This window comes from Limanda limanda, chromosome 7, assembly GCF_963576545.1.
Source record: "Limanda limanda chromosome 7, fLimLim1.1, whole genome shotgun sequence".
In the NCBI taxonomy this organism is placed as follows: Eukaryota; Metazoa; Chordata; class Actinopteri; order Pleuronectiformes; family Pleuronectidae; genus Limanda; species Limanda limanda.
In genome coordinates this window covers 13946879-13966900 of record NC_083642.1, presented here as the reverse complement: position 1 = coordinate 13966900, position 20022 = coordinate 13946879, and the positions used below count along the sequence as shown (strand labels likewise).

Sequence of the window (20022 nt, the reverse complement as noted above, 5' to 3'; positions counted from 1 at the left end):
CTTATAATTCCACAGCTGCCGTTCTAATGAGGACTTGTCATTGCCGTTATATATACATAAACCTTGTTGATCCTTTCGAGATAATGTCAAATGAACGTGCTGAAGTTAAAAGGCTTAAGTAGTCAGTTGGGCCAAGGTCACTGAGTCGTAATTGATATGGCCGTGGGGGAGAGAAACCTTCACTTGTCTCTGAAAACAATTATCCCGATGCAACTTAACGGGCTGTTTGAAGTAGAAAATCCGAACAGAATGAAAACACGGAAGCACGAGATTCAATCGGTTTTGGTCTGTAATTTCGGACAGTTATCAAAACATGCGTCCTGTTTTAGAGAGAGCAGGTTGTACACACAGAGGGAAATGTGTTTTCTGGGCATTTACTCCAACATTGAGCTTTTCTCTGCAGTAGATAGACATATAACAAGATAAGAAATGATAATACAGTAAAAGACAGTTGTAATTACATAAAATAGCTTAAAAAACGTAAGGTCTCGTCCTTACTATTGTGGAGTGCCTTGAGATAATGTATATGAATGTATGTATATGTATATACAAGTCAAATTGAACTGAATAATAAATAATACATACAAATTGTAATTATATTCGTATATAGCTATGTCTAATTAACAATTTATAAACACGGCAAGAGTGCATACAAAGGCTAAATAAAAAGGGATTAAATCAAAGTGCTACCATATAATTTAACACCAAATTCTACATCAGTGTATTGAATCTGAAACTATATCAGTAAATGAAATTGTTAAATCTGATTATACCTGTATAATCGTGTCATATTTGCTGAATTGAATTACATTTCCACACGGAGCTCGGAGCTGTTTTCAGTATGAGAAGTGCTTGTGTTGCAGTATCACACCACCTTGCTAACAGATCTGTCTCGGCTCTGCAGTAATAGCTGAGCCCATTAATAGGCAACGCTGCCTATAAATAAACAGATTAAATCCCTGCAGTTGCTTTACGTTAGACTCTTTTACACAAGTGGCCTTTCACGTGTGGTATGGGTGTCAGCCACATTGCTCGCATGTGTGGAGTCTGTATGTGAACTCCTATATGTCAGTATGTCCCAGTGTTTACGTGTCTGTTTGTCCAGTGATGGGCACCAACGGGCTGCTGTGTCAAATACAGACCCAGACAATGTGCCAGGCTGGATTCCTCAGGCTTGTGTTGGAATCCCCGCTCTGCTAAAATAGCAGTTTATAGCCCCCTGAGCAGCGTCAGTCACACCGCTGTAAATAAAAACTCATCAACCATCATGTGGAAGCTGAATCTTTCACCTCTCAGCGGCTTGTTTGCTCTTTTTTTCAGCACAATTTCACAAGAGCGCTAACTGTAGAAACATAAAGAGGAATCCTGCTCAGCGGAAACACCGTGGAGCACAGCATGACCGAGCAGGCTGATAACATAGGCGAGAATACAATCTTGAATTTCGTAAGTTCTTTCACAATAGTTTGCGTGGTCACAGAGGTTCTGCGGCTGCCCACCACCCTCACACCTTTGTCTGGCTGCTGCTATTGTAGCTGTTTACCGAGAACAGCTCTTTGCCTGCCAGGGACATTTTCCCCTCGTACAAAGGCGTGGGCAACTGTGTGTGCATACGTGTGTACCTTGGCATTTAATTTTGTGCACCTGCTGTCCTTGTGCATGTAATGTTGAGAGCTTATTTCGCTGGGCGAGTATGCGATGTACCGATGCACATGTGCCCTTGTGTACAGTATATATAGGAGTATGCGTATGTCAGCCTGGAGCCATGTGTGAGCCGAGTGTGAAGAGAGCAGTTCTGTTACCACCGTGTTATTGACTGACGGCTTGGCTCCAGCGTTGCTAGGGGCTCGGTGTTATGAGGAGTGGAGAGGGCGCTCGGGCAGCCAACGCCGGGACGAGGAGCCCAGACGAGCCCGGCTGTCCTGCCTCGGTGTGCATGTGTGAATGGGCCGTGTTTACGCAGCAGACTGTGTTTGGCAGGGAGCGTCGGGCGGCTGGTGTAGTACAGCTATTATCCGGGCTCAGGGGTGGAGAGTGATGGGAGAAGAGTTGGCCGAGGGAGGGAGGGAGGGAGGGAGGGAGGGAGGGAGGGAGGGAGGAGGGCGCTGGCGTTGTTTTCACTTTGGACATGAGTCAAACTCTGCCAACGTGCTGTAACCGCCATGACTCTTCTGGAAATCGCTTGTGAACTCATTTGTCTATACTTAGATTAAGATTAAGATACATTTATTTGTCCCAAACACATGCACAGGCACAAGCACACTCATTCAATTGTAGGGAAATTGAACCTCTGCTTTTAACCCATCTGGTGCAGGACACACAGAGCAGTGAGCAGCCATGTACGGCGTCCGGGGAGCAGATGTTGGGGGAGTAAGGTGCCTTGCTCAGGGGCACTAGACAGGGTAGGGAGAATCCTCTTGGATTTTTGGACAGATCAATGCAGGTTCGTCTTTTTGTTGTTTCTCCGTGGAGTCGAACCAGAGACGAACCAGAGACGAACCAGAGACGAACCAGAGACGAACCAGAGACCTTTTCTGCCCATAGTCCAAGTTTCTGCCACTAGTCTTAGGTCTTAGGATTAGTTCATTTGTTTGTGTGTACACATGTCCACTTTGGCATGTGTCTTCCTTTAATTTTTCCCCGTGTGTTCGCTGAGAGGGAACAAGTGTGTGTAAGCTCACATGCCTGTAATTTAGCGCCGAGCCGACAGTTTGGAACTTTTAACAAGAAGAATCAGAATGTCAGTGGAGAACTTTACAGAGGCTGCTCTGTGTGTGTGTGTGTGTGTGTGTGTGTGTGTGTGTGTGTGTGTGTGTGTGTGTGTGTGTGTGTGTGTGTGTGTGTGTGTGTGTGTGTGTGTGTGTGTGTGTGTGTGTGTGTGTGTGTGTGTGTGTGTGTGTGTGTGTGTGTGTGTGTGTGTGTGTGTGTGTGTGTGTGTGTGTTTCTTCTACGGTTTAATATGTGCATCAGGTCAAATCAGGTTAGAGGAGGAAATCTGTTCACATCTTGAAAACATTACACACAGCTGATCAGTATTCAGTTTGTGTCTCCAGCCTACTGTCATATATTTAAACCAAAACTCAGACCATAGAGGTTTTTTTTTTCTTTTACTGCACATGTCTGAGTTTTGCACATGCACTCTTCTGTACAGCTGTGCTTTGAGATCTGTTGACTTTGGACACAAGGATGCTCAGTTACTATAATGATCTTTCCTTTCAGCCCACTGCATCGCTGTCACGGTGATTAATTCCCTGTACTTACCTTTTGACACATGTAAAATCCCTGTTACAAACCTGCGTGAGTGTAAACACGGTCGTGGAATCAGGTTTCTCCCCCTCGAACAGTCATTATCTAAGTCTGTTTTTTCCTATCCTTCCTCTTTTCAAACAAAGAAATGCACGCTACTGCAAAAAAACCCGACAATAACCCAGCTACTGAGGCTGATGCAAATATACCGTTTCAGTGTATTTCAGCCCCTGCAGTAGGCGTCATGCTCTGAATCGGACACAAAAAAGTGCATTCTTACCAACACACATGACATGCACTCATGAGCAGACATGCATGGACACACAGTGAATATGTCCGTGTCTTTCATTGTAGAGTGACCTCTGGCTGAATGAGAGCCGTGGCTGTAGTCCTCCTGTCAGCGGGCCTGGATTTATCAGCTCCTGCTCCGCTGTCTGCTTGTGCACCTCACATGTGCCAGAAAACACGGAGAGAGAGAGAGAGAGAGAGACGCAGCCAGACAGACAGACAGACAAGACAGCCAGTTAGACAGTAAGCGATCCAGCAAAGGAGTTAGGGGCTGCTCGGGATGATTTATGCCTGGTTCAGGAATGCCGAATGAGTTCAGGGTACACTGCTGTTATGGGAACTGACTGAATGGGCACTGCTTGCTTCCACAGTTACGTATCTGACTCGCTGAATGGATGGTGACAGTCAAAATGTTGAGATGTCACATTATTCACCCACATTCATCTTTTGTGGAAACCATTAAAAGGTCAAGAAGCAAATGCAGAAGGAAATGATTTACTATAGGGCTTCCGTCTGATTATCTCATTGATCTGATGGCCTCCGCCCCGGCAGAGTTGGGCAACATGTTGACGGTTGGTTGTCAAGCAAAAGTGAAAAACTCTCCTATGCATCATTTCTCTACCAAACCACTCAAAGCAGAAGTTTCTCAGAGTTCCTTTATGTCTGATGTGACATCTGACATACAAATGTTTGTGCCAGTGCAAGGGGACTTTGTGCCACAGTCATTTAAGGGCTGACTGTTGATCTACCATCCTCACACCCAGTTTCAGTGTCTTTTGAAGTCCTTCTTATGAACATCCGTTCAAGTGCATAGACAAGAAATGCAAATCTGGAAATCTGTAAAATCAGAAGAGATATCAGGGATTTCATGTGGGCAGATGTTTGAGCGTGATATTGAAGTGTCCACTCCTCCTTGTGGGTGCGCTTGTTCCTTCCAATAACATTTCCAATTTGCATTTGCATCATTCGGTCGGCGGTGCTTCCCCAACGAGCTGAGTGAATACTACTGTTGTTGTTTACGTTATCCTCCTTTCCCCCTCACTTCCTCTGACAGAGCCAGGCTGCAGCCACGGCCGGGCTACTTCTACTTTTGTAGGTTTCTATTGTTACGGGGAGGAAGCAATAGCAATTGAACGAGCGCTAGTGGCCTTGCCAGAGACAGACAGGTGAGAGCCAGGGCTACAGATGGTGAGAGGAAGTCTGGGAGGACGAGAAACAACCCGAAGGATCAAAGACTTGAGATTTCCCTCGATGACTCTCCTCTCTCTCTCCGCTCCTCTCTCCTCACCTCGGCTGTCTGCCTGTCTCCACCGTCTGTCTGCTTCCTGGCCTGCCTGCGAGTTGTCCTGTCTCCTTGACATGATCAATGGCCCGGGCCGGCGCTGGGTTGCCAGGTTTGGGTTCACTCTCCAGGCACCTCTCTGTCTTCTGGTGGGCAGATGAAGAGTCAGCTGGAGCTCACCGCGGGGATGAGTGGGCACATTCTTTCCACGGATCTGCACTTGACTCTTTTTTTTTTTTTCCAGTACCAGCCATGAAAGACCAATTACAAAAATCCTGTAATTGGAATTATATCCTTTCATTCCCCCTCTCTCTGTTTAACACCTCCTTCCTCAGGTTGTGTACACGGATGTTCAAAGGCTCCTTTTCTTTCTGGCAGCTTGGTGGGCAAGTTTGTTCTTTTTGAAGCCAACTTGTGTGTTTCTTGACAGGGTTGTGTGGTGCAGGAAAAAGGGGGTAGGTGGGGGTGCTTGCTGCCAAATGTTCACTTGGCCGACTCCATCAAGCAAATATCAAAAGGCCCTTTATGAGGTGCTGTAAAGAAGAAAGGGTGTTTTGAGAGCGCGACCAGACTGCAAGGGTAATTCCACTTTTTTTAAAATGTGCCCTAAGGATACCGGGCTTATCCCACCTGCTGCCTTTCCTGCGCCATACCCTGCTTGTATGCTTTCATTGGGGGAGCTCTGGGTAAAGGAGTGTGAACTGAGTTACCCGCAAAAGTATTTTCAGTGGCGTCTAGAGCCAAAACCGTCCTACTCTGCATATGTCTGGTCGCAGACCGTAGGTGCGCATTGTGTACATTCACACGTGTGTTCGCCTTCCTCTGTGCGGCAAGGCTTTCTGCCGATTCTGACAGAAGGGTGTAAGTTCCTGGAGTGTGTGTGGGTGAGTGTGTGGGTGTGTGTGTGTGTCTGGTTTCTCACCCTTTCTGTTTACATCACTCAAACCTGGTCACCAACCCAGTTTGATCATAGACCTTGTTTCAAAAACAGCACAGTGGGGCCCCTTTGCAGTCACGTGAGTCTGTGTGTGTGTGTGTGTGTGTGTGTGTGTGTGTGTGTGTCTGTTTGTGTGTGTGTCTGTGTGTCTGTGTGTGTGTCTGTGTGTAGTCGGTGTCTGTTGGAGCCCAGGTAATGAGGTTTCTGACAACTGTTGAAAAGCGTTGCTACTGCTCAGCACCTTTTAATGAAGGCGCCACCCCCCCCTTCCCTCCATGTAAACACACACACACACACACACACACACACATTTTCCTTCTCAATTGTCAGACAGGTTACATTGTGAGCGCTTGTGTAACTCACACAATAGAGACTTGATCGACCTCCCACTTAAAAGCTCGCAGGTGACTCAACCGTGTGCACCAGTGCTTGAAAAGAGCGGCACTATTATTCGACCTGCTGGAAAGGTGTAGCAGTGAGAAAGGGAGGGAGAGAGAGAGAGGGAGGGGGGGGGGGTGGCTACGAAAGCAGTGACGGAGATCCTCCGGAAAGACTGGTACTGTGAGAAGAGGAAGGAAGCCGGCCTGTTGTGGTGGACCTTGAAGCAGAAGCCTCAGAGAGATGGCAGGAAGACGTGGGCAGAGACGCATAGAGTGAAACATACTGGCACCACTGACAAGGGTGTGGTACTTTCTTTTCCTCTTTCTCTCGTTCGTCATGGAAGCCTTTTTGGTGTGCCGATTGCCACTCAGTCGGGGGGGGGGTACAGGGCCAAGGGCACCCTTACCCGCCCCTCCTAGTGTGCCAGCGACTCTTCCAGCCCACTGTTCACCATCCCCTCTCTCAATCTGCTCCCCTTCTGCCACTGCTGTCTGCCTAGCTCCCCCCCCCCCCCGCCCCTCTCTTCTCACAGCGAGCCCTCCTGTGTGCCCCCCCTCTCTCACACACCGCCTCCAAAGTCTCACTCACTCTTTTACTGCTCAGTGAATTCGACAAGAACACGCAAAGATTTGCAGGCAGTTCAGAGAAATTGGAGACAAAGGCCCCACTTGCCCGTGCACGCAGGTTGAACATGAACAGAAAAAAGCCAAATCATGAACACACACACACAAACACACACACACACACACACACACAAACACACTGTCGAATATTTTCATGTACAGTTGCATTTGTCCTGCATTTGAAACTCAAACAGAGGCTGCAGTCACGTGCACATAAATGACATCAACACAGAAAAAACGCCTACAAATATGTCACTCGGTTGTGTACACGCACTGTGCACATATACACTGTCCTCACACAGACACACAACCTGTGCACTTGCTCTCACATGCCAGGACTAGAGCCGTGTCCCGCTGAAGATTCAATCACTTGGACGGAGTCACGTAGACAGAAATCTGCAGAGGCCTATTGTGAAAGAATACTTGTTACCCTGCCAGAAAGTCATATGCTGCTCACTTGAAAAGGAGTGTGTTGCAACACAAAAAAACGCACCACGTACAGTCATGCATTTTGCTCACACACACACAGGCGCTCCTCCCATTGTCTTTTTTTCTTCTTCTCTCTTTTCTCCTTGTCCTGATCGTTCCTGTTTGACCCAAAGGGACATCGATTGGCCCCGCTTGACTTAACCTAGAATTTAATGTAATTGACCCAGTTGAAGTCACCTCCTGTTGAACGGCTATTTTTGTCGTGTGCAGCTTCACGTCTAATGAGGTTGTGGAGAATGATGTGCCGCACATCCAGCTCAGGCTGAAGCACTTTAGTGTAATGGGGGGGGGGTGGGATTATTTTGTGTGTGTGTTCACTAGTTTGGAGCTGGTGAATATTATCCTCCTGTGTGTGTAGTTTGTAGACAGAGACGTGTGTGTGTGTGTGTGTGTGTGTGTGTGTGTGTGTGTGTGTGTGTGTGTGTGTGTGTGTGTGTGTGTGTGTGTGTGTGTGTGTGTGTGTGTGTGTGTGTGTGTGTGTGTGTGTGTGTGTGTGTGTGTGTGTGTGTGTGTGTGTGTGTGTGTGTGTGTGTGTGTGTGTGTGTGTGTGTGTGTGTGTGTGGACAGAGACTAGTATCTGTGTGTGTGACCAGGGGATTAGACCTGGTAAGTGCAGCTGGGCCACTTGTGCACAGAGAGCATTGAGAGAGAGGGGGATTAGGGAGTAAACTGATACTTAGCAGGAAGCGAAACAGTGGCCACTGATAACTCAACTATCCCTCCTTCTTCTTTCCCCCTCTCGTCCTCTCCTCCTCCTCCTCCCCCAACACCAACAACCACCCACCTATCCCGCTCCTCTCATCTCGGCCGTCCGTCATCGGCTCACAGTCCATCGGCCGGCGGATTGTCATGCAAATGGTGCCCCGGGCCCTCGGAGCGCTGATAAGGAGGGCCTCTCATTTCACAGGGCTTTGTTTTCTAAACAGTGATGAGCTGAGGTTGAGGAGACTGGGGAAAGGGGGCTCAGGGCGGCCCGCCTGAATGGGCTCTCTCACTGTGGCGCCCTGGGGTAAGTGGTGTGGGGGGGAGTGGGGCTGAATGAGGGGAAATCTTGGAGGCGGGCACAGGAGTCATGTTCCCCCTGTTGCAGCAGCCAGGTCGGACGTGTTGATGGAGCCTGATGTGTTTTCTCTCTCTCACCGTGGTCTTGAGTTTTTTCTTTCCAGGACGGCCTTTCTCCTCCTTTTGGCCGCGCCGTCTTCCTCCATTAGGAAGATGTCAGTCAGTGTTCGTTACTTGACGCCGCGTATGGTTTGTCCTTGTTTCTAAAGGCTTGTCAGCGCTCGGTCTGGAGCCTCATTTGCCGTTGTTATTATTGCATAAACACAGAAGTTCATGGCACGTTCAGAGGGTTGCTGCTCTCCCACTGAACCGGCTGTTTTGCTGCTTTCTGGCCAAAGAGATACTGAACCGCTGCAGAAACATTCAGCCGGCGTGAACCGCAAACTTCAGGTTGAGGATTGATTTGCGCATTTGGCATCGGGATTGGCTCTCTTAAAAATAATGGAAACCATCTTTGCCTCCAGCAGCGTAAAAGGCTTTCAAAAGAAAAAAATTTGATTGGATTGTGAATAGTCAAATATAAAATACGCATGAAAACCAGATGTTTGAGCAGCAGGCAACAAATGAAAAAATGTCAGACATACTGTATTTCTCTTACTATCATTAATGAGATAGTAGCCCGGGCCAGTCACAGCAGCTGGAGCAGAAGTGATGGTGATGATCAGCTTGGTCTTGAACAAGACCTGCACCCAGGGGCAACTGTGTCCCCTCCTCCCCCTCTCCCCCCCCCTCTGCCCCTTTCTCTGTTTTTTATCAAATTCCTCTTTTTATGCCCCCTTTTTTTCTCCTTTTTGAAGTCTCCCCTCTCTTGTAAAAAAAAAAGAGCCAAGCTGGTGGTTTCTGCCTCAGCCCTTGGGTGTGAGAGAGGGGAGGAGGGGAGGTTGTAGGTTAAGGTTAGGCTAGCCCTCTGTGCTTTCCATTGAAGGTGCTGGAGGGGGGGGGAGGCGGGGGCAGTAAAAGTTAGAATTTTAGAGCCTCCCTGTTTTTTATTTTATGATTGGCTTTTTTTTTTTACGGGGCTGGGAGCTACAGCTGGTGGTGTGAATAGCTGCCCAAGGTGACCGAGTCCCAATAAAGTGCGGGCCAGCCGGGCTGGGGCCTCCAGTCCAGCCATGGGACGGCCTTTATAGGGCTGCCTTACGAGCAGAGCCCTCTATTAAAACCTGGCATGGCTGCACTGAGGAATTTAGGGCCAGGAAACAAGAGAAAAATAGGGTTTGTGCGTCAGGGGGGTGGAGGGGACACAGAGTTTTTGGGGAGGGGGGTTGAAGTTTGAGGGTGACCAAGGGTGAGAGTTGAAAGAAGTGCTGTTGGGTAAGGCAGGGAGGGGGGGGGGCAACATGTGTGTCCGTGAGCTTGTGCAGGCTAACATGTGTGACGAGGGTCTGGTCCTATGTGTGTGCAGCGGCTTGTGTTTCTCTGGGGGAAGTATGGAATCCATACGCTGCACACTTGAACTTCCAACACTGGCTATAAGGGTCCCATTTGAATGCTCCATAGAAAGTATGTGACTGGAGGTATAGTGCTGATGTCACAGTCGGGTTCTAGTTAGAAAAATAGTAGGAGAGCTTTACACCGGCTTTGCACGCATGTGTCTGTGTTGGACGAGTGTCGGCTCTGTGCGTGCAAGATGTCATCGTGAACTGCTGTCAGGCCGTGGAATGAGGAAGAGCCAGATTTGGCACTCGGCTGCTACGGCTCACTCCTGTTACCTACCTGGTCTTATCAGAGCAGCTGTCAGTCAGGGGCCCTTTGGGTTTGTGCTGTAAAAAATTCTTTGTCTCTGCTGTCAGACAGTCAAAACCAAACATCTCCCCAGACATGTATCTGGGTGTTGTCACTTAAGCTGATAATAAGTGCCTGGAAATTAAAAAATGTTGCCTGATCTTTGTTACCGAGCTCCTCAAATGTCCCAGAGAGAAACAAGCAACAAAAGAAAAGGTGATCATGTGTCTGAATGCACCTCCAGGTGACGTGAATCCCGACTGAACGTAACCGTTATTCCGTGTCTCCTACTTACCTTGCAAAACAAATGGACATGAACCACTGTCAGCTGTCATATTACGTTTGAACGCAAGTCAAACACACTCAACAACCCACATCTGCTACGTGCACTGACAAGCGCGCATGTGACATTTGTGGAACAGTAGCCGTAGGATTTTTCCTTTTTTTTTCTCGGAAGAATCATGTGCTCATGTGCTCCGCTTTTTTTTCTGTCTCTTCCACAGCGGTGGAGACCCAGAGCACCAGCTCGGAGGAGATGGTACCCAGTTCTCCGTCTCCACCTCCCCCACCTCGCATCTACAAGCCCTGCTTTGTGTGCCAGGACAAGTCCTCGGGGTACCACTACGGGGTCAGCTCCTGTGAGGGCTGCAAGGTGAGAAAACCTGCCAGAGCCTTTTTCGAGCTCCACTTTGTCTCTGTTTCATACGTCTGTGACAATGCTGGCCTGCAAGAATAGCTTTTGCATCAGGATAAGAAGGAGCTGCTCGGCAATTCAATACTTTAGCCACTTTTTAAATATTTGGATTTAGAGTTCCAAATGAAATCTGTAAGAAGAAAGAAAAAACGAAACAGATTATAATCTTTTACCTTCTCTGTTCTGGATTCAAGAAAGAAGACACAGATGAAAGAACAGCGAGTGTGATAGACAAATGGTTAAATGGCACATCCTGGATTCTTATGACTCGACTATAATACGCAATCTCTCTCTCTCTCTCTCTCTCTCTCTCTCTCTCTCTCTCCCCTGCTCTCTTGCCCTCTCCCCTTTTGTCTCCTGCTTCCTGATGCTGCTCCAGGGTTTCTTCCGGCGCAGTATCCAGAAGAACATGGTGTACACCTGCCACCGAGACAAGAACTGTCAGATTAACAAGGTCACACGCAACCGCTGCCAGTACTGCAGGCTGCAGAAATGCTTCGAGGTCGGCATGTCCAAGGAAGGTGAGGCCTCCAGGAGGACGAGAGTCGCGTGACATATAGAAAACACTTAAAACAGGGATATTCACCCAACACACACACACACACACACACACACACACACACACACACACACACACACACACACACACACACACACACACACACACACACAGAAACACACTCTCGCTCTCTCTCTCTCATGGCAGCAGATTTTTCCTCCATAGATCAAAACACATTACAATCATCCAGTTGATGTTTGGATTGGACTTGGCACGGATCTGATTTTAATGTCATCACCTAATGAAAGATGTGTTCTGATTCGCACAGTGTGAACCTGATAATCTCTTAATGCTCCGTCAGAGACTCTGTGGGAAACTATGCAGCGCGGAGACAGAAACTGACAATGAGCCGAGCAGGGGTGGTGATCTCCAGGGCGAGGCCGGGCAGTGTACCAATCATATGACTAATCATATTTACGAAATGATTGTGACTTCCTGTTTCACCACCCAAACCTTGTGGCCAGCACAGACACAGCTCTCATTCATAACACGTAGCAGAAAAACCAAGAGAAAGATTTCTTTCTCTCCTGAAGAAAGCAACATCAGAACCGGCTCTGTTTGTTTGGATAAAAGCACAGATACAATAATTTCTACATTGTGTGTGGAGGGGTGTGTCTTAGTGGCAGTTTCTTGTCCGTCACAGAGCCTCTGGGACATGTATGTGGGTGTAATGTTTGTGTGGGATGTGTGTTAGGACCGGGATCACATTGTGCCTCTGCTATTACTGGATATCCTGAGAGGAAGGAAAGTATGGGAGGAGGAGGGAGAGGAGAGAGTGGAGGACTGGCTTGTGTGCACCGGTCAAGTGGATAGAGAGATGGACAAGGAAGAGAGCGGGTGATAAGAATGAGATAGCCAGTGTCCGTGCTGTGGTAAAGGAAATATGTGAATACTGTTAAGAGCAACCTCAGCTGCCTCTGAGCTCTGGTTTCCACTAGCAGGCGAGATGTCCTTGGCCGTGGTGAAAGACACTGAGCATGAGTGACTCCGATGTGTTTCTACATGTGATCACAGACACTTGAGGAGCAACATTCTGTAGCACATCTCTGGAAATTGCATGAGTAAAGGATTTTTTTGCCTGAAACAGTGTCGAATCTCTCTTTTAACGCCCTTCATTTCCTTGTTGTCCTTCGCCCAGCGGTACGCAACGACCGGAACAAGAAGAAGAAGGACGTGAAGGAGGAGGTGGTGCTTCCCGAGAGCTACGAGCTGAGTGGAGAGCTGGAGGAGTTGGTCAACAAAGTCAGCAAAGCTCACCAAGAAACCTTCCCGTCGCTGGGCCAGTTGGGCAAATACCACACCGTGAGTCACACACACACACACACACACACACACACACACACACACACACACACACACACACACACACACACACACACACACACACACACACACACACACATGTCCTCTACGCTGCTGTTCCCGCATACTGTGTGTGGCAACTTTCTTCCAAGCCATGATGCCACGTATGCAAAAGACGTAAATTCACCGTAGCTTTCCCAACAGAGTGGTGGCTTAACTAATTCAGTTCCCCATTAAGCCATCTGTGTGGCCTCCGGAGTGATTGATGTAACATGTAAATGGATTTTCTTCTTCCTTGATTGATGTAAAATGGAAATGTGTTGCGAGGCTCGGACACGCTCGCCTTGACGCAAACAGGGTTGCACACCACCTCTGTTAACACACTGAACTGAGGGTGTTTTTTTCTTCTTCTTTCTTGTGTGTGTGTTCAGAACTCCAGCTCAGACCACCGTGTCCAGCTGGATCTGGGTCTCTGGGACAAGTTCAGCGAGCTCTCCACCAAATGCATCATCAAGATTGTGGAGTTCGCCAAGCGGCTGCCAGGGTTCACCACCCTCACCATCGCCGACCAGATCACTCTGCTGAAGTCGGCCTGCCTGGACATACTGGTGAGGAAGACTCATTCTTTTCTTCTCTTTCATCCTTTTCACTGACTTTGATAAACACATGGCCGGAGAGGAAAAAAGGTCCATTCTGATGTGAGATAACACCGACACCCTGTGGTGGAAAGTGGAAGTGCAGGAGGGTTTGCTTAAGTAACCCTTGTTATTGGGGTTTGATAATAGTTACCACAACACCTTGAGTTGATAACTGTAAAAAGAGCGTTTTATCACCTGAGCATTATTTTATTCTCTTCTCACAAACTTTTCCAACTTCTTTTGCTGGTAGATGCTGAGGATCTGCACACGCTACACCCCAGAGCAGGACACCATGACCTTCTCCGATGGCCTGACTCTGAACCGCACTCAGATGCACAACGCCGGCTTCGGACCCCTCACAGACCTGGTGTTCGCCTTCGCTGGCCAGCTTCTACCCCTGGAGATGGACGACACAGAAACCGGCCTCCTCAGCGCCATCTGCCTCATCTGCGGAGGTACTGCAGTCTGAACACACTGACTGGATGATTAGTGACGGGACGAAAACTAGCAAGAATTTATCATATGGGAAATTATTTGAAGCATCGATAATACATTTATTTAACTTTGATTATTATTTTGCTTTTTTATTGTTTCTGTAAATATTCTGCATATTAATCATGTGTTTTGTGCTTCCTCATCAGATCGTATGGATCTGGAAGAGCCCCAGAAAGTGGATAAGCTGCAGGAGCCTCTTCTTGAGGCTCTGAAGATCTACGCTCGCCGCCGCCGCCCCAACAAGCCGCACATGTTCCCCCGCATGCTGATGAAGATCACTGACCTCAGGGGCATCAGCACCAAGGGTCAGTTTGAGCTTCTCAGCAAATATATAGAGTTTGTCCTTTTACTTCTCAACCAATCAATCAATCAATCAATCAAATTTTATTGGTATAGCCCATATTCACAAATCACAATTCATCTCATAGGGCTTTAACATGGTGTGACATCCTCTGTCCTAAACCCTTAGAAAGAGTAAGGAAAAACTACAAAAAAAAAACTGTTAACAGGGTAAAAATAGGTAGAAACCTCAGAGAGAGCCACATGTGAGGATCCCTCTCCCAGGACGGACACAAGTGCAATAGATGTCAAGTGTAGGAAAACATCATCAAGATTCAAGTTTTTTAGCAGCATTGATAGGGTAAACATTCTGAAGGATAACTTCAATACGGTACTTCTGTTCTCTATACCAGAGGTCTTCAACAGGGGGTCCGCGACCCCTAGGGGTCTGTGGAGGTACTGCAGGGGGGTCGGGAAATTTTTGGTTCAGACAATTTGTTTGGTTTTTTTTATAATTTTTTATTTATTTTCAAACCAATTTTTTTTGTGTCTTAAAATACACATAAACACGCATCCAACATATTGTGAGGCTGATGTGACCCTCTGCCTGACAACTGCCATCCGTCCAAGGTTAGATAAGTTGTGTGCTGCCCATCAGGGTCCGACATCTTACTAATGTGAGATTATGTGTGACATCTACAGACGGCTTGAGGATTCACTGTCTCTTCTACATGTTTAAAATAAAAACTTGAATCTGTGAATGATTGTAATAGCTCAGTGTTGTATGCAAGACATATGTTTATAAAAGGCAGTGGCATGGCCACCCTGTACCGTGCACATGTTTAAATTAATAAAGAATATATATGTGTAATATTTGAATAGTTTAGTATTGAATGCAAAATAACAGGGTGGTTATGTTTATACATGGCACTAGGCCCAATTCAATATAAAACACAATTTTACACACTATATATAGTGTGGGGTCCCTGCTCCATCTCTCCACCAGTTTGGGGGTCCTTGGCCTGAAAAACGTTGAAGACCCCTGCTCTATAAGGCAGAGAAGTCTTATTTTCAAAACTAATCATCTACCATCCCCGTGTTTCTCCGTCTCCAGGTGCAGAGAGAGCCATCACTCTGAAGATGGAGATCCCCGGGCCGATGCCTCCGTTGATCAGGGAGATGCTGGAGAACCCGGAAGCTTTCGAAGACCAAACGGAGAGCAACGACAGCCCGCCGCCTCCGCCGCCGCCCCCCCCACCTCCAGCACCGGCTCTGGTCCTGAAGCAGGAGGCCGAGGACGAGGACGACAGCTGGGCCACAGAGAACGGCAGCGAGCCGTCGCCGGAGGAGGAGGAGGACGACGAGGACGACGACGGCGGGGATGAAGAGCGGGACAGGGGCTCGGACAGTGAGGGGGAGTCCTGGGGGGTTCTGGAGGGCACAGACGGGTCGAGGAAAGGCCTTTTCGGGAGGGCCCAGTGAACAGAGCATTTCATACACACACACAGTACATACACACATACACACATACAGTACAGACACGCAGCACAACCTCACCCACTGTCCCACCTCAAGAAAATGCTGGCCCTCCCTCCCACCCACCCCCGATCTCTCTCTTTACTACACATCACTGTGTCCTCCTCGGTGGAGCACAGCAGAGCCTTATGTGTACAGACGCTCCCAACTCAGGCCACACGGTCCATGACAAGTGAACTACAGAGACAGTAAAGTAAAGGAGAGATGACGGGAAAAACCATATGAACTCGTGGCGCAGCCGAGAGGGAAGCAAACGTGACAAAAAGAACACGACCTCTTTGAGAAAGCGAAAATGTCTCTTTTTTTTCTTTTCTTTTTCCTGCTATTTTCCTTTTTGTTTATATCTAAATAGGGGAACGGCCAAAACCAGACATCAGAACCGAGCAGTTGACTCCGACGGACGACAACAAGCACATTTCTCAAAAAAAGAAAAACAAGAGTACAGGGCAAAACCAAATGGAGTATGCTAATCGTTTGTTTTTATTTGTGGTTATTTGCTTTTGAATACTGTTTTTTTTTCAATTTATGATTTAAGTCCATACATATCTATATACCATTATATTTTGTCTTTACGTGTTATTCTGGTTTTATATATGAATTCTTTTGACGAGTTGTTTCTTTGAAGAGCTTTCCTGAGAAGATATTCAGAGGGAAAGGAGGGTTAATCCGAACTGGCTGGGTCTTCCGTAACAGCTGCTCGTGTTTGGCTGGGGCTTGTTTTTGGGCACTTTGGCTCACTGTGGATGTCGATGATAATCAAACCCAGAGACCTATTGTTATGTCGCAGTAACTTAATCAGTTTCTGTCATCAGGGAATTGGCATTATTCTATTTTGATCTCGCTGCAGCCAACATGCGCCGTCAATGCCGAAAGGTCAAGTTATCTTTGTGCCAAAGTTAGGATCAGCGTGAATTTGACTACTGGCCGGGACTCCAGCCACGATGCAGCGCTCACTCACACGTGCACTAATACAAATACACCCTTGATCTCATGCACAGTAAAGCATATGACACACACACACACACAGACACACACTCCTCTCACTCCACCCTCAGCTGTAGCAGATGTCCAGCCTGGCATCGAGTCCCCGGACAGAGATTTACACTCGACCGTATACGTAGCACTTTTGTGATCCTCTGTCCGAGTGAGGCTGAGAGTGAGGACACTGTTGATGTCTCCGTTAGCAAGTCCAGGATGAGGACAGCGTCAACACATGAAATACAATCAACCCGAGAGCACTCCCAAGTGATGCCAGTAGCCAAAATACACACACACACACACACACGAGAAAAACCAACCATCCACACGTCGTAGCAACATTATGCATCAACACAATAATCAAAGACATATGCAAAGTGGAGAGCAGGAATCCTTGTGGGAGACACGTTGGAATCAGACTCAGGGCTTTTCAGTAAGGACCAAACCCCCTAGCTGCTTTTCAGGCACGCTAGACAACAGGCAATATTTATGTGTGTGTTCTTGAAGCCGTTTTCGATCAGCTCAACCCCTCAGCGTGTACATAGAAGGTGACAGGTCTGAAAAAACAGCATAGATGCCAGTCTCTCAGAGGGGAGGGGGGGGCAACTCATCATCGTCGTCATTGTCGTCGTCACCACCCCCCCCCCCCTTGTGCTCGCAGCTGGCATCCATGCCGACGCAACTACCTTCTCATCCCAAAAGCCATTATATCATCTTGTCTTGTGTATATCCCTACTTCTCTCTTAAAGGAGGCGTGGAGGACTCTGTGTTCTCGTGTATCATTTCTTTATTGCCAAAATGTCTCAGTAGAGATTCAGCTGATATACAGTACAGATGTTATTTTTTTTTTCGGTCTCTCTTCGAAGCAATATGAACGTTCTCTCTGTAGCGGTGAGAGTTCCCATCTTTGGAATATGGGCAGGTCTCCTCATCTAGAGTTGTGCGAGAGAGTGTGAGTGTGCGCGTGTGAGTGTGTGTGTGTGTATGGGTTTGTGTGTGAATGCAGTAACATGTTTTCAGTCATTGGGGGAATGTCCTTGGTTTGGTGCTCTCACACACAAAAAAAAAACCCTCCCGTGTGATGACCTCATCCTCTCTCTCTGCCGGGCTGTCAGGATATTAATGATGGTGACGCAGGAAGAACATTGAGATTATGTTGTTTTTTGTTTTTGTTTCTCAACATGGCCAAGGTGTTGTCTACCCTCTGTTTATGTCAACTCTTGTCATACAAAGAAAAGCCATATAAACAGTAAGAGGCACAATAAACTACTTTTGTGAGATTACTGGACTTTTTCTTCTTTTTTTTTTTAAAATAACAGTTTTCCTCCCCTGTTGAAAAATGTCCATCTTGATGAGAAATATGCTGCAACCCGAGAAGCGTTGAGTGCAACAACTGTCCATTACCAGGATGCATCAGTAGAGGGAGCTCTTGTGCCGTGACTGCAGAGTTTACTGCATGAGGCAATGATCCCCCCCTGCATGGAGGATGACAGGAGGGCCTGATGGGTCATGGAGAGCTGTGGGTGCAGAGGCTCATAAATCATAGACTTCTGCTGAACAAGGACATCAGATAAAGGTCTGTGCTTATGATTTGTTCACTCTGTGTTTGGAGGAGCGCAGGTGATCCTGTAAAAAAAATAAAATCTTCACAGAGTTACACTTTGCGGTTTCAAAGATGGAGTGATCCAGAAGTTTAAAAAAAGTAGATGTCAGCTCTGATGTGATGTGTTTGTTGAGTGCACCTCAGAGACGCCACAGAAAATGCAAATCAGTGTATAACAAGTTTTAGATTAAAACATTAAAATATAATCAGATATTTTTAGAGGTCAATTTAATTCAGAGGTTTACTATTATTTCTCAGCCAAAGACCCCCTAAGATAGAACATTTCCCCGGGGACCCCCTCATGTGTGTCCCTTTTGAATATTTTTACATTATGTGAAAGATCAACACGGGAGAAATGTCTTAAAAATATTAGACATGTATTCAAATATTTTCACCATGTCAGCACCATATATCATGATCACGTTAATGGATGGACCCCCCAGTTGAGAAGCACTGAAATAATTAATTAGTAAAGCAGCCGAAAAAAATAATCAACTCTTTTGATAATAGATTGATTTGTTCAGTCAATTAGTGTAAGCCTAATATACTTTTATCTTGACTTTTGGCTCTGTGATGTAATGGTAATTTTTTTTTTCCAGCATTCATTCATTATTTTTTTTATGTTCCTCAAATGGAAGGAATGAATTAATTGAAGAATAAAATCATCATATTGCTGACTAATTAAAATAACTGTTAGCTGCAGCCCCCGGAATGAATCATGTCCAAATTAGAGGCTTGACAAGAGATAGTGGAAAAAGACGCTTCCAGCCATGCAGTCATCCGATGGTAGATATCAGATTTTGTGGCAGAGTGCATCTTGCATCCAAAACTTGATCTGTTTTGTTAACGACCTGTGAAATCTGAAAGGACTCCGGGGCCTTAAGCACAACTCACAGTCAGCAACATTTATCAGATTGCTCAAAAACCTGAACATAGTCGTGCAAACCCCATAAACACAATAAAAAAATAGAACTCCACTGCCACTGATGTGATCCCCGTCTCCTGATATCCCGACAAACACCAGGAGCCCTCTCAGTGAAGGACTATTGATAGTAAACATCTGTCTTCGCTCAGTGTACCAGTGTGGGATACTAATGCCTCACTTTGATTTTTATTAATAGAGAGACACAGGGAGAGAGAATCAGAGGAGGGCGATAAACGAGATGAGATTCTATCAATTATATGATTGCTTTCATTAACTATCATTAAAGACAGATCAATAACACCGGACTAGAATTAAAATAAGGTCCATACATTATACACTATTTTACAAGGAACAATCAAACAGGCTCATATAGTGAGTCCTCGGTAGGTGTTGCCATGGGAACTCACGGGAGGGTTTGGGTGCATGTGCTTGGGGGGATTTAAAGGAGCCATGAAGGTTTCCATATAGGCTCCCCATCCTTCCACATCAGTGATATTTGATTAACTAATTACATGAGGTAGGGCGACTTCACTGGAAAGGAATAAAAGGCCCCCGGAAAAATGGAATAACCGTACAATGAATTAATAAAGGTAAAGAAAAATCTCCAGTGTAATATTCCTGCAGCCACAGGACATCAATTATTCAGAAAAAGAAGAGAATCCATAAAAGTGGGTCATGACTGCAGCATAGCAACGAAACGCAATTTCCACATTTAAACCCGGAGAAAAGAATGGGTCGCACATCCTCCGAGTTTGTCCTGTGAACATGAGCCAACTGCAGCCGTGCCTCCGTCAACACACCGGAGAGATAATGGAGCGGCGTGCGGAGGCTGCTGCTCCTCGGAGAGTGATCGGGGGGGATAAAGCTCAGTGAACCTAAGTGCTCCTGGCAGCGTTAGGGAGGAAGAGCCCAGGCTCAGGCTGGGGTAAAGGCAAGGGAGGGGAGATGCATGTGATCTAGGTTTGAAGTGATAAAAAAAAACA

At 46.8% G+C, this 20022-nt stretch overlaps 1 protein-coding gene across 2 annotated transcripts in view; it reads left to right on the top strand.

The window, feature by feature from the left end:
• rarga (retinoic acid receptor gamma a) overlaps positions 1 to 17794 on the top strand; it is a 31338-nt gene extending 13544 nt beyond the window's left edge. For both annotated transcript variants that reach the window (XM_061075185.1, XM_061075186.1), the window contains exons 2-8: positions 10534 to 10682; positions 11104 to 11245; positions 12422 to 12585; positions 13017 to 13193; positions 13474 to 13678; positions 13865 to 14023; positions 15112 to 17794. In XM_061075185.1, the coding sequence (XP_060931168.1) occupies positions 10534 to 10682; positions 11104 to 11245; positions 12422 to 12585; positions 13017 to 13193; positions 13474 to 13678; positions 13865 to 14023; positions 15112 to 15479 (1364 nt within the window). In that variant the 3' untranslated portion in view covers positions 15480 to 17794. The remainder of the gene's footprint in view (positions 1 to 10533; positions 10683 to 11103; positions 11246 to 12421; positions 12586 to 13016; positions 13194 to 13473; positions 13679 to 13864; positions 14024 to 15111) is intronic.
• The last annotated feature ends 2228 nt before the right edge of the window (positions 17795 to 20022 follow it).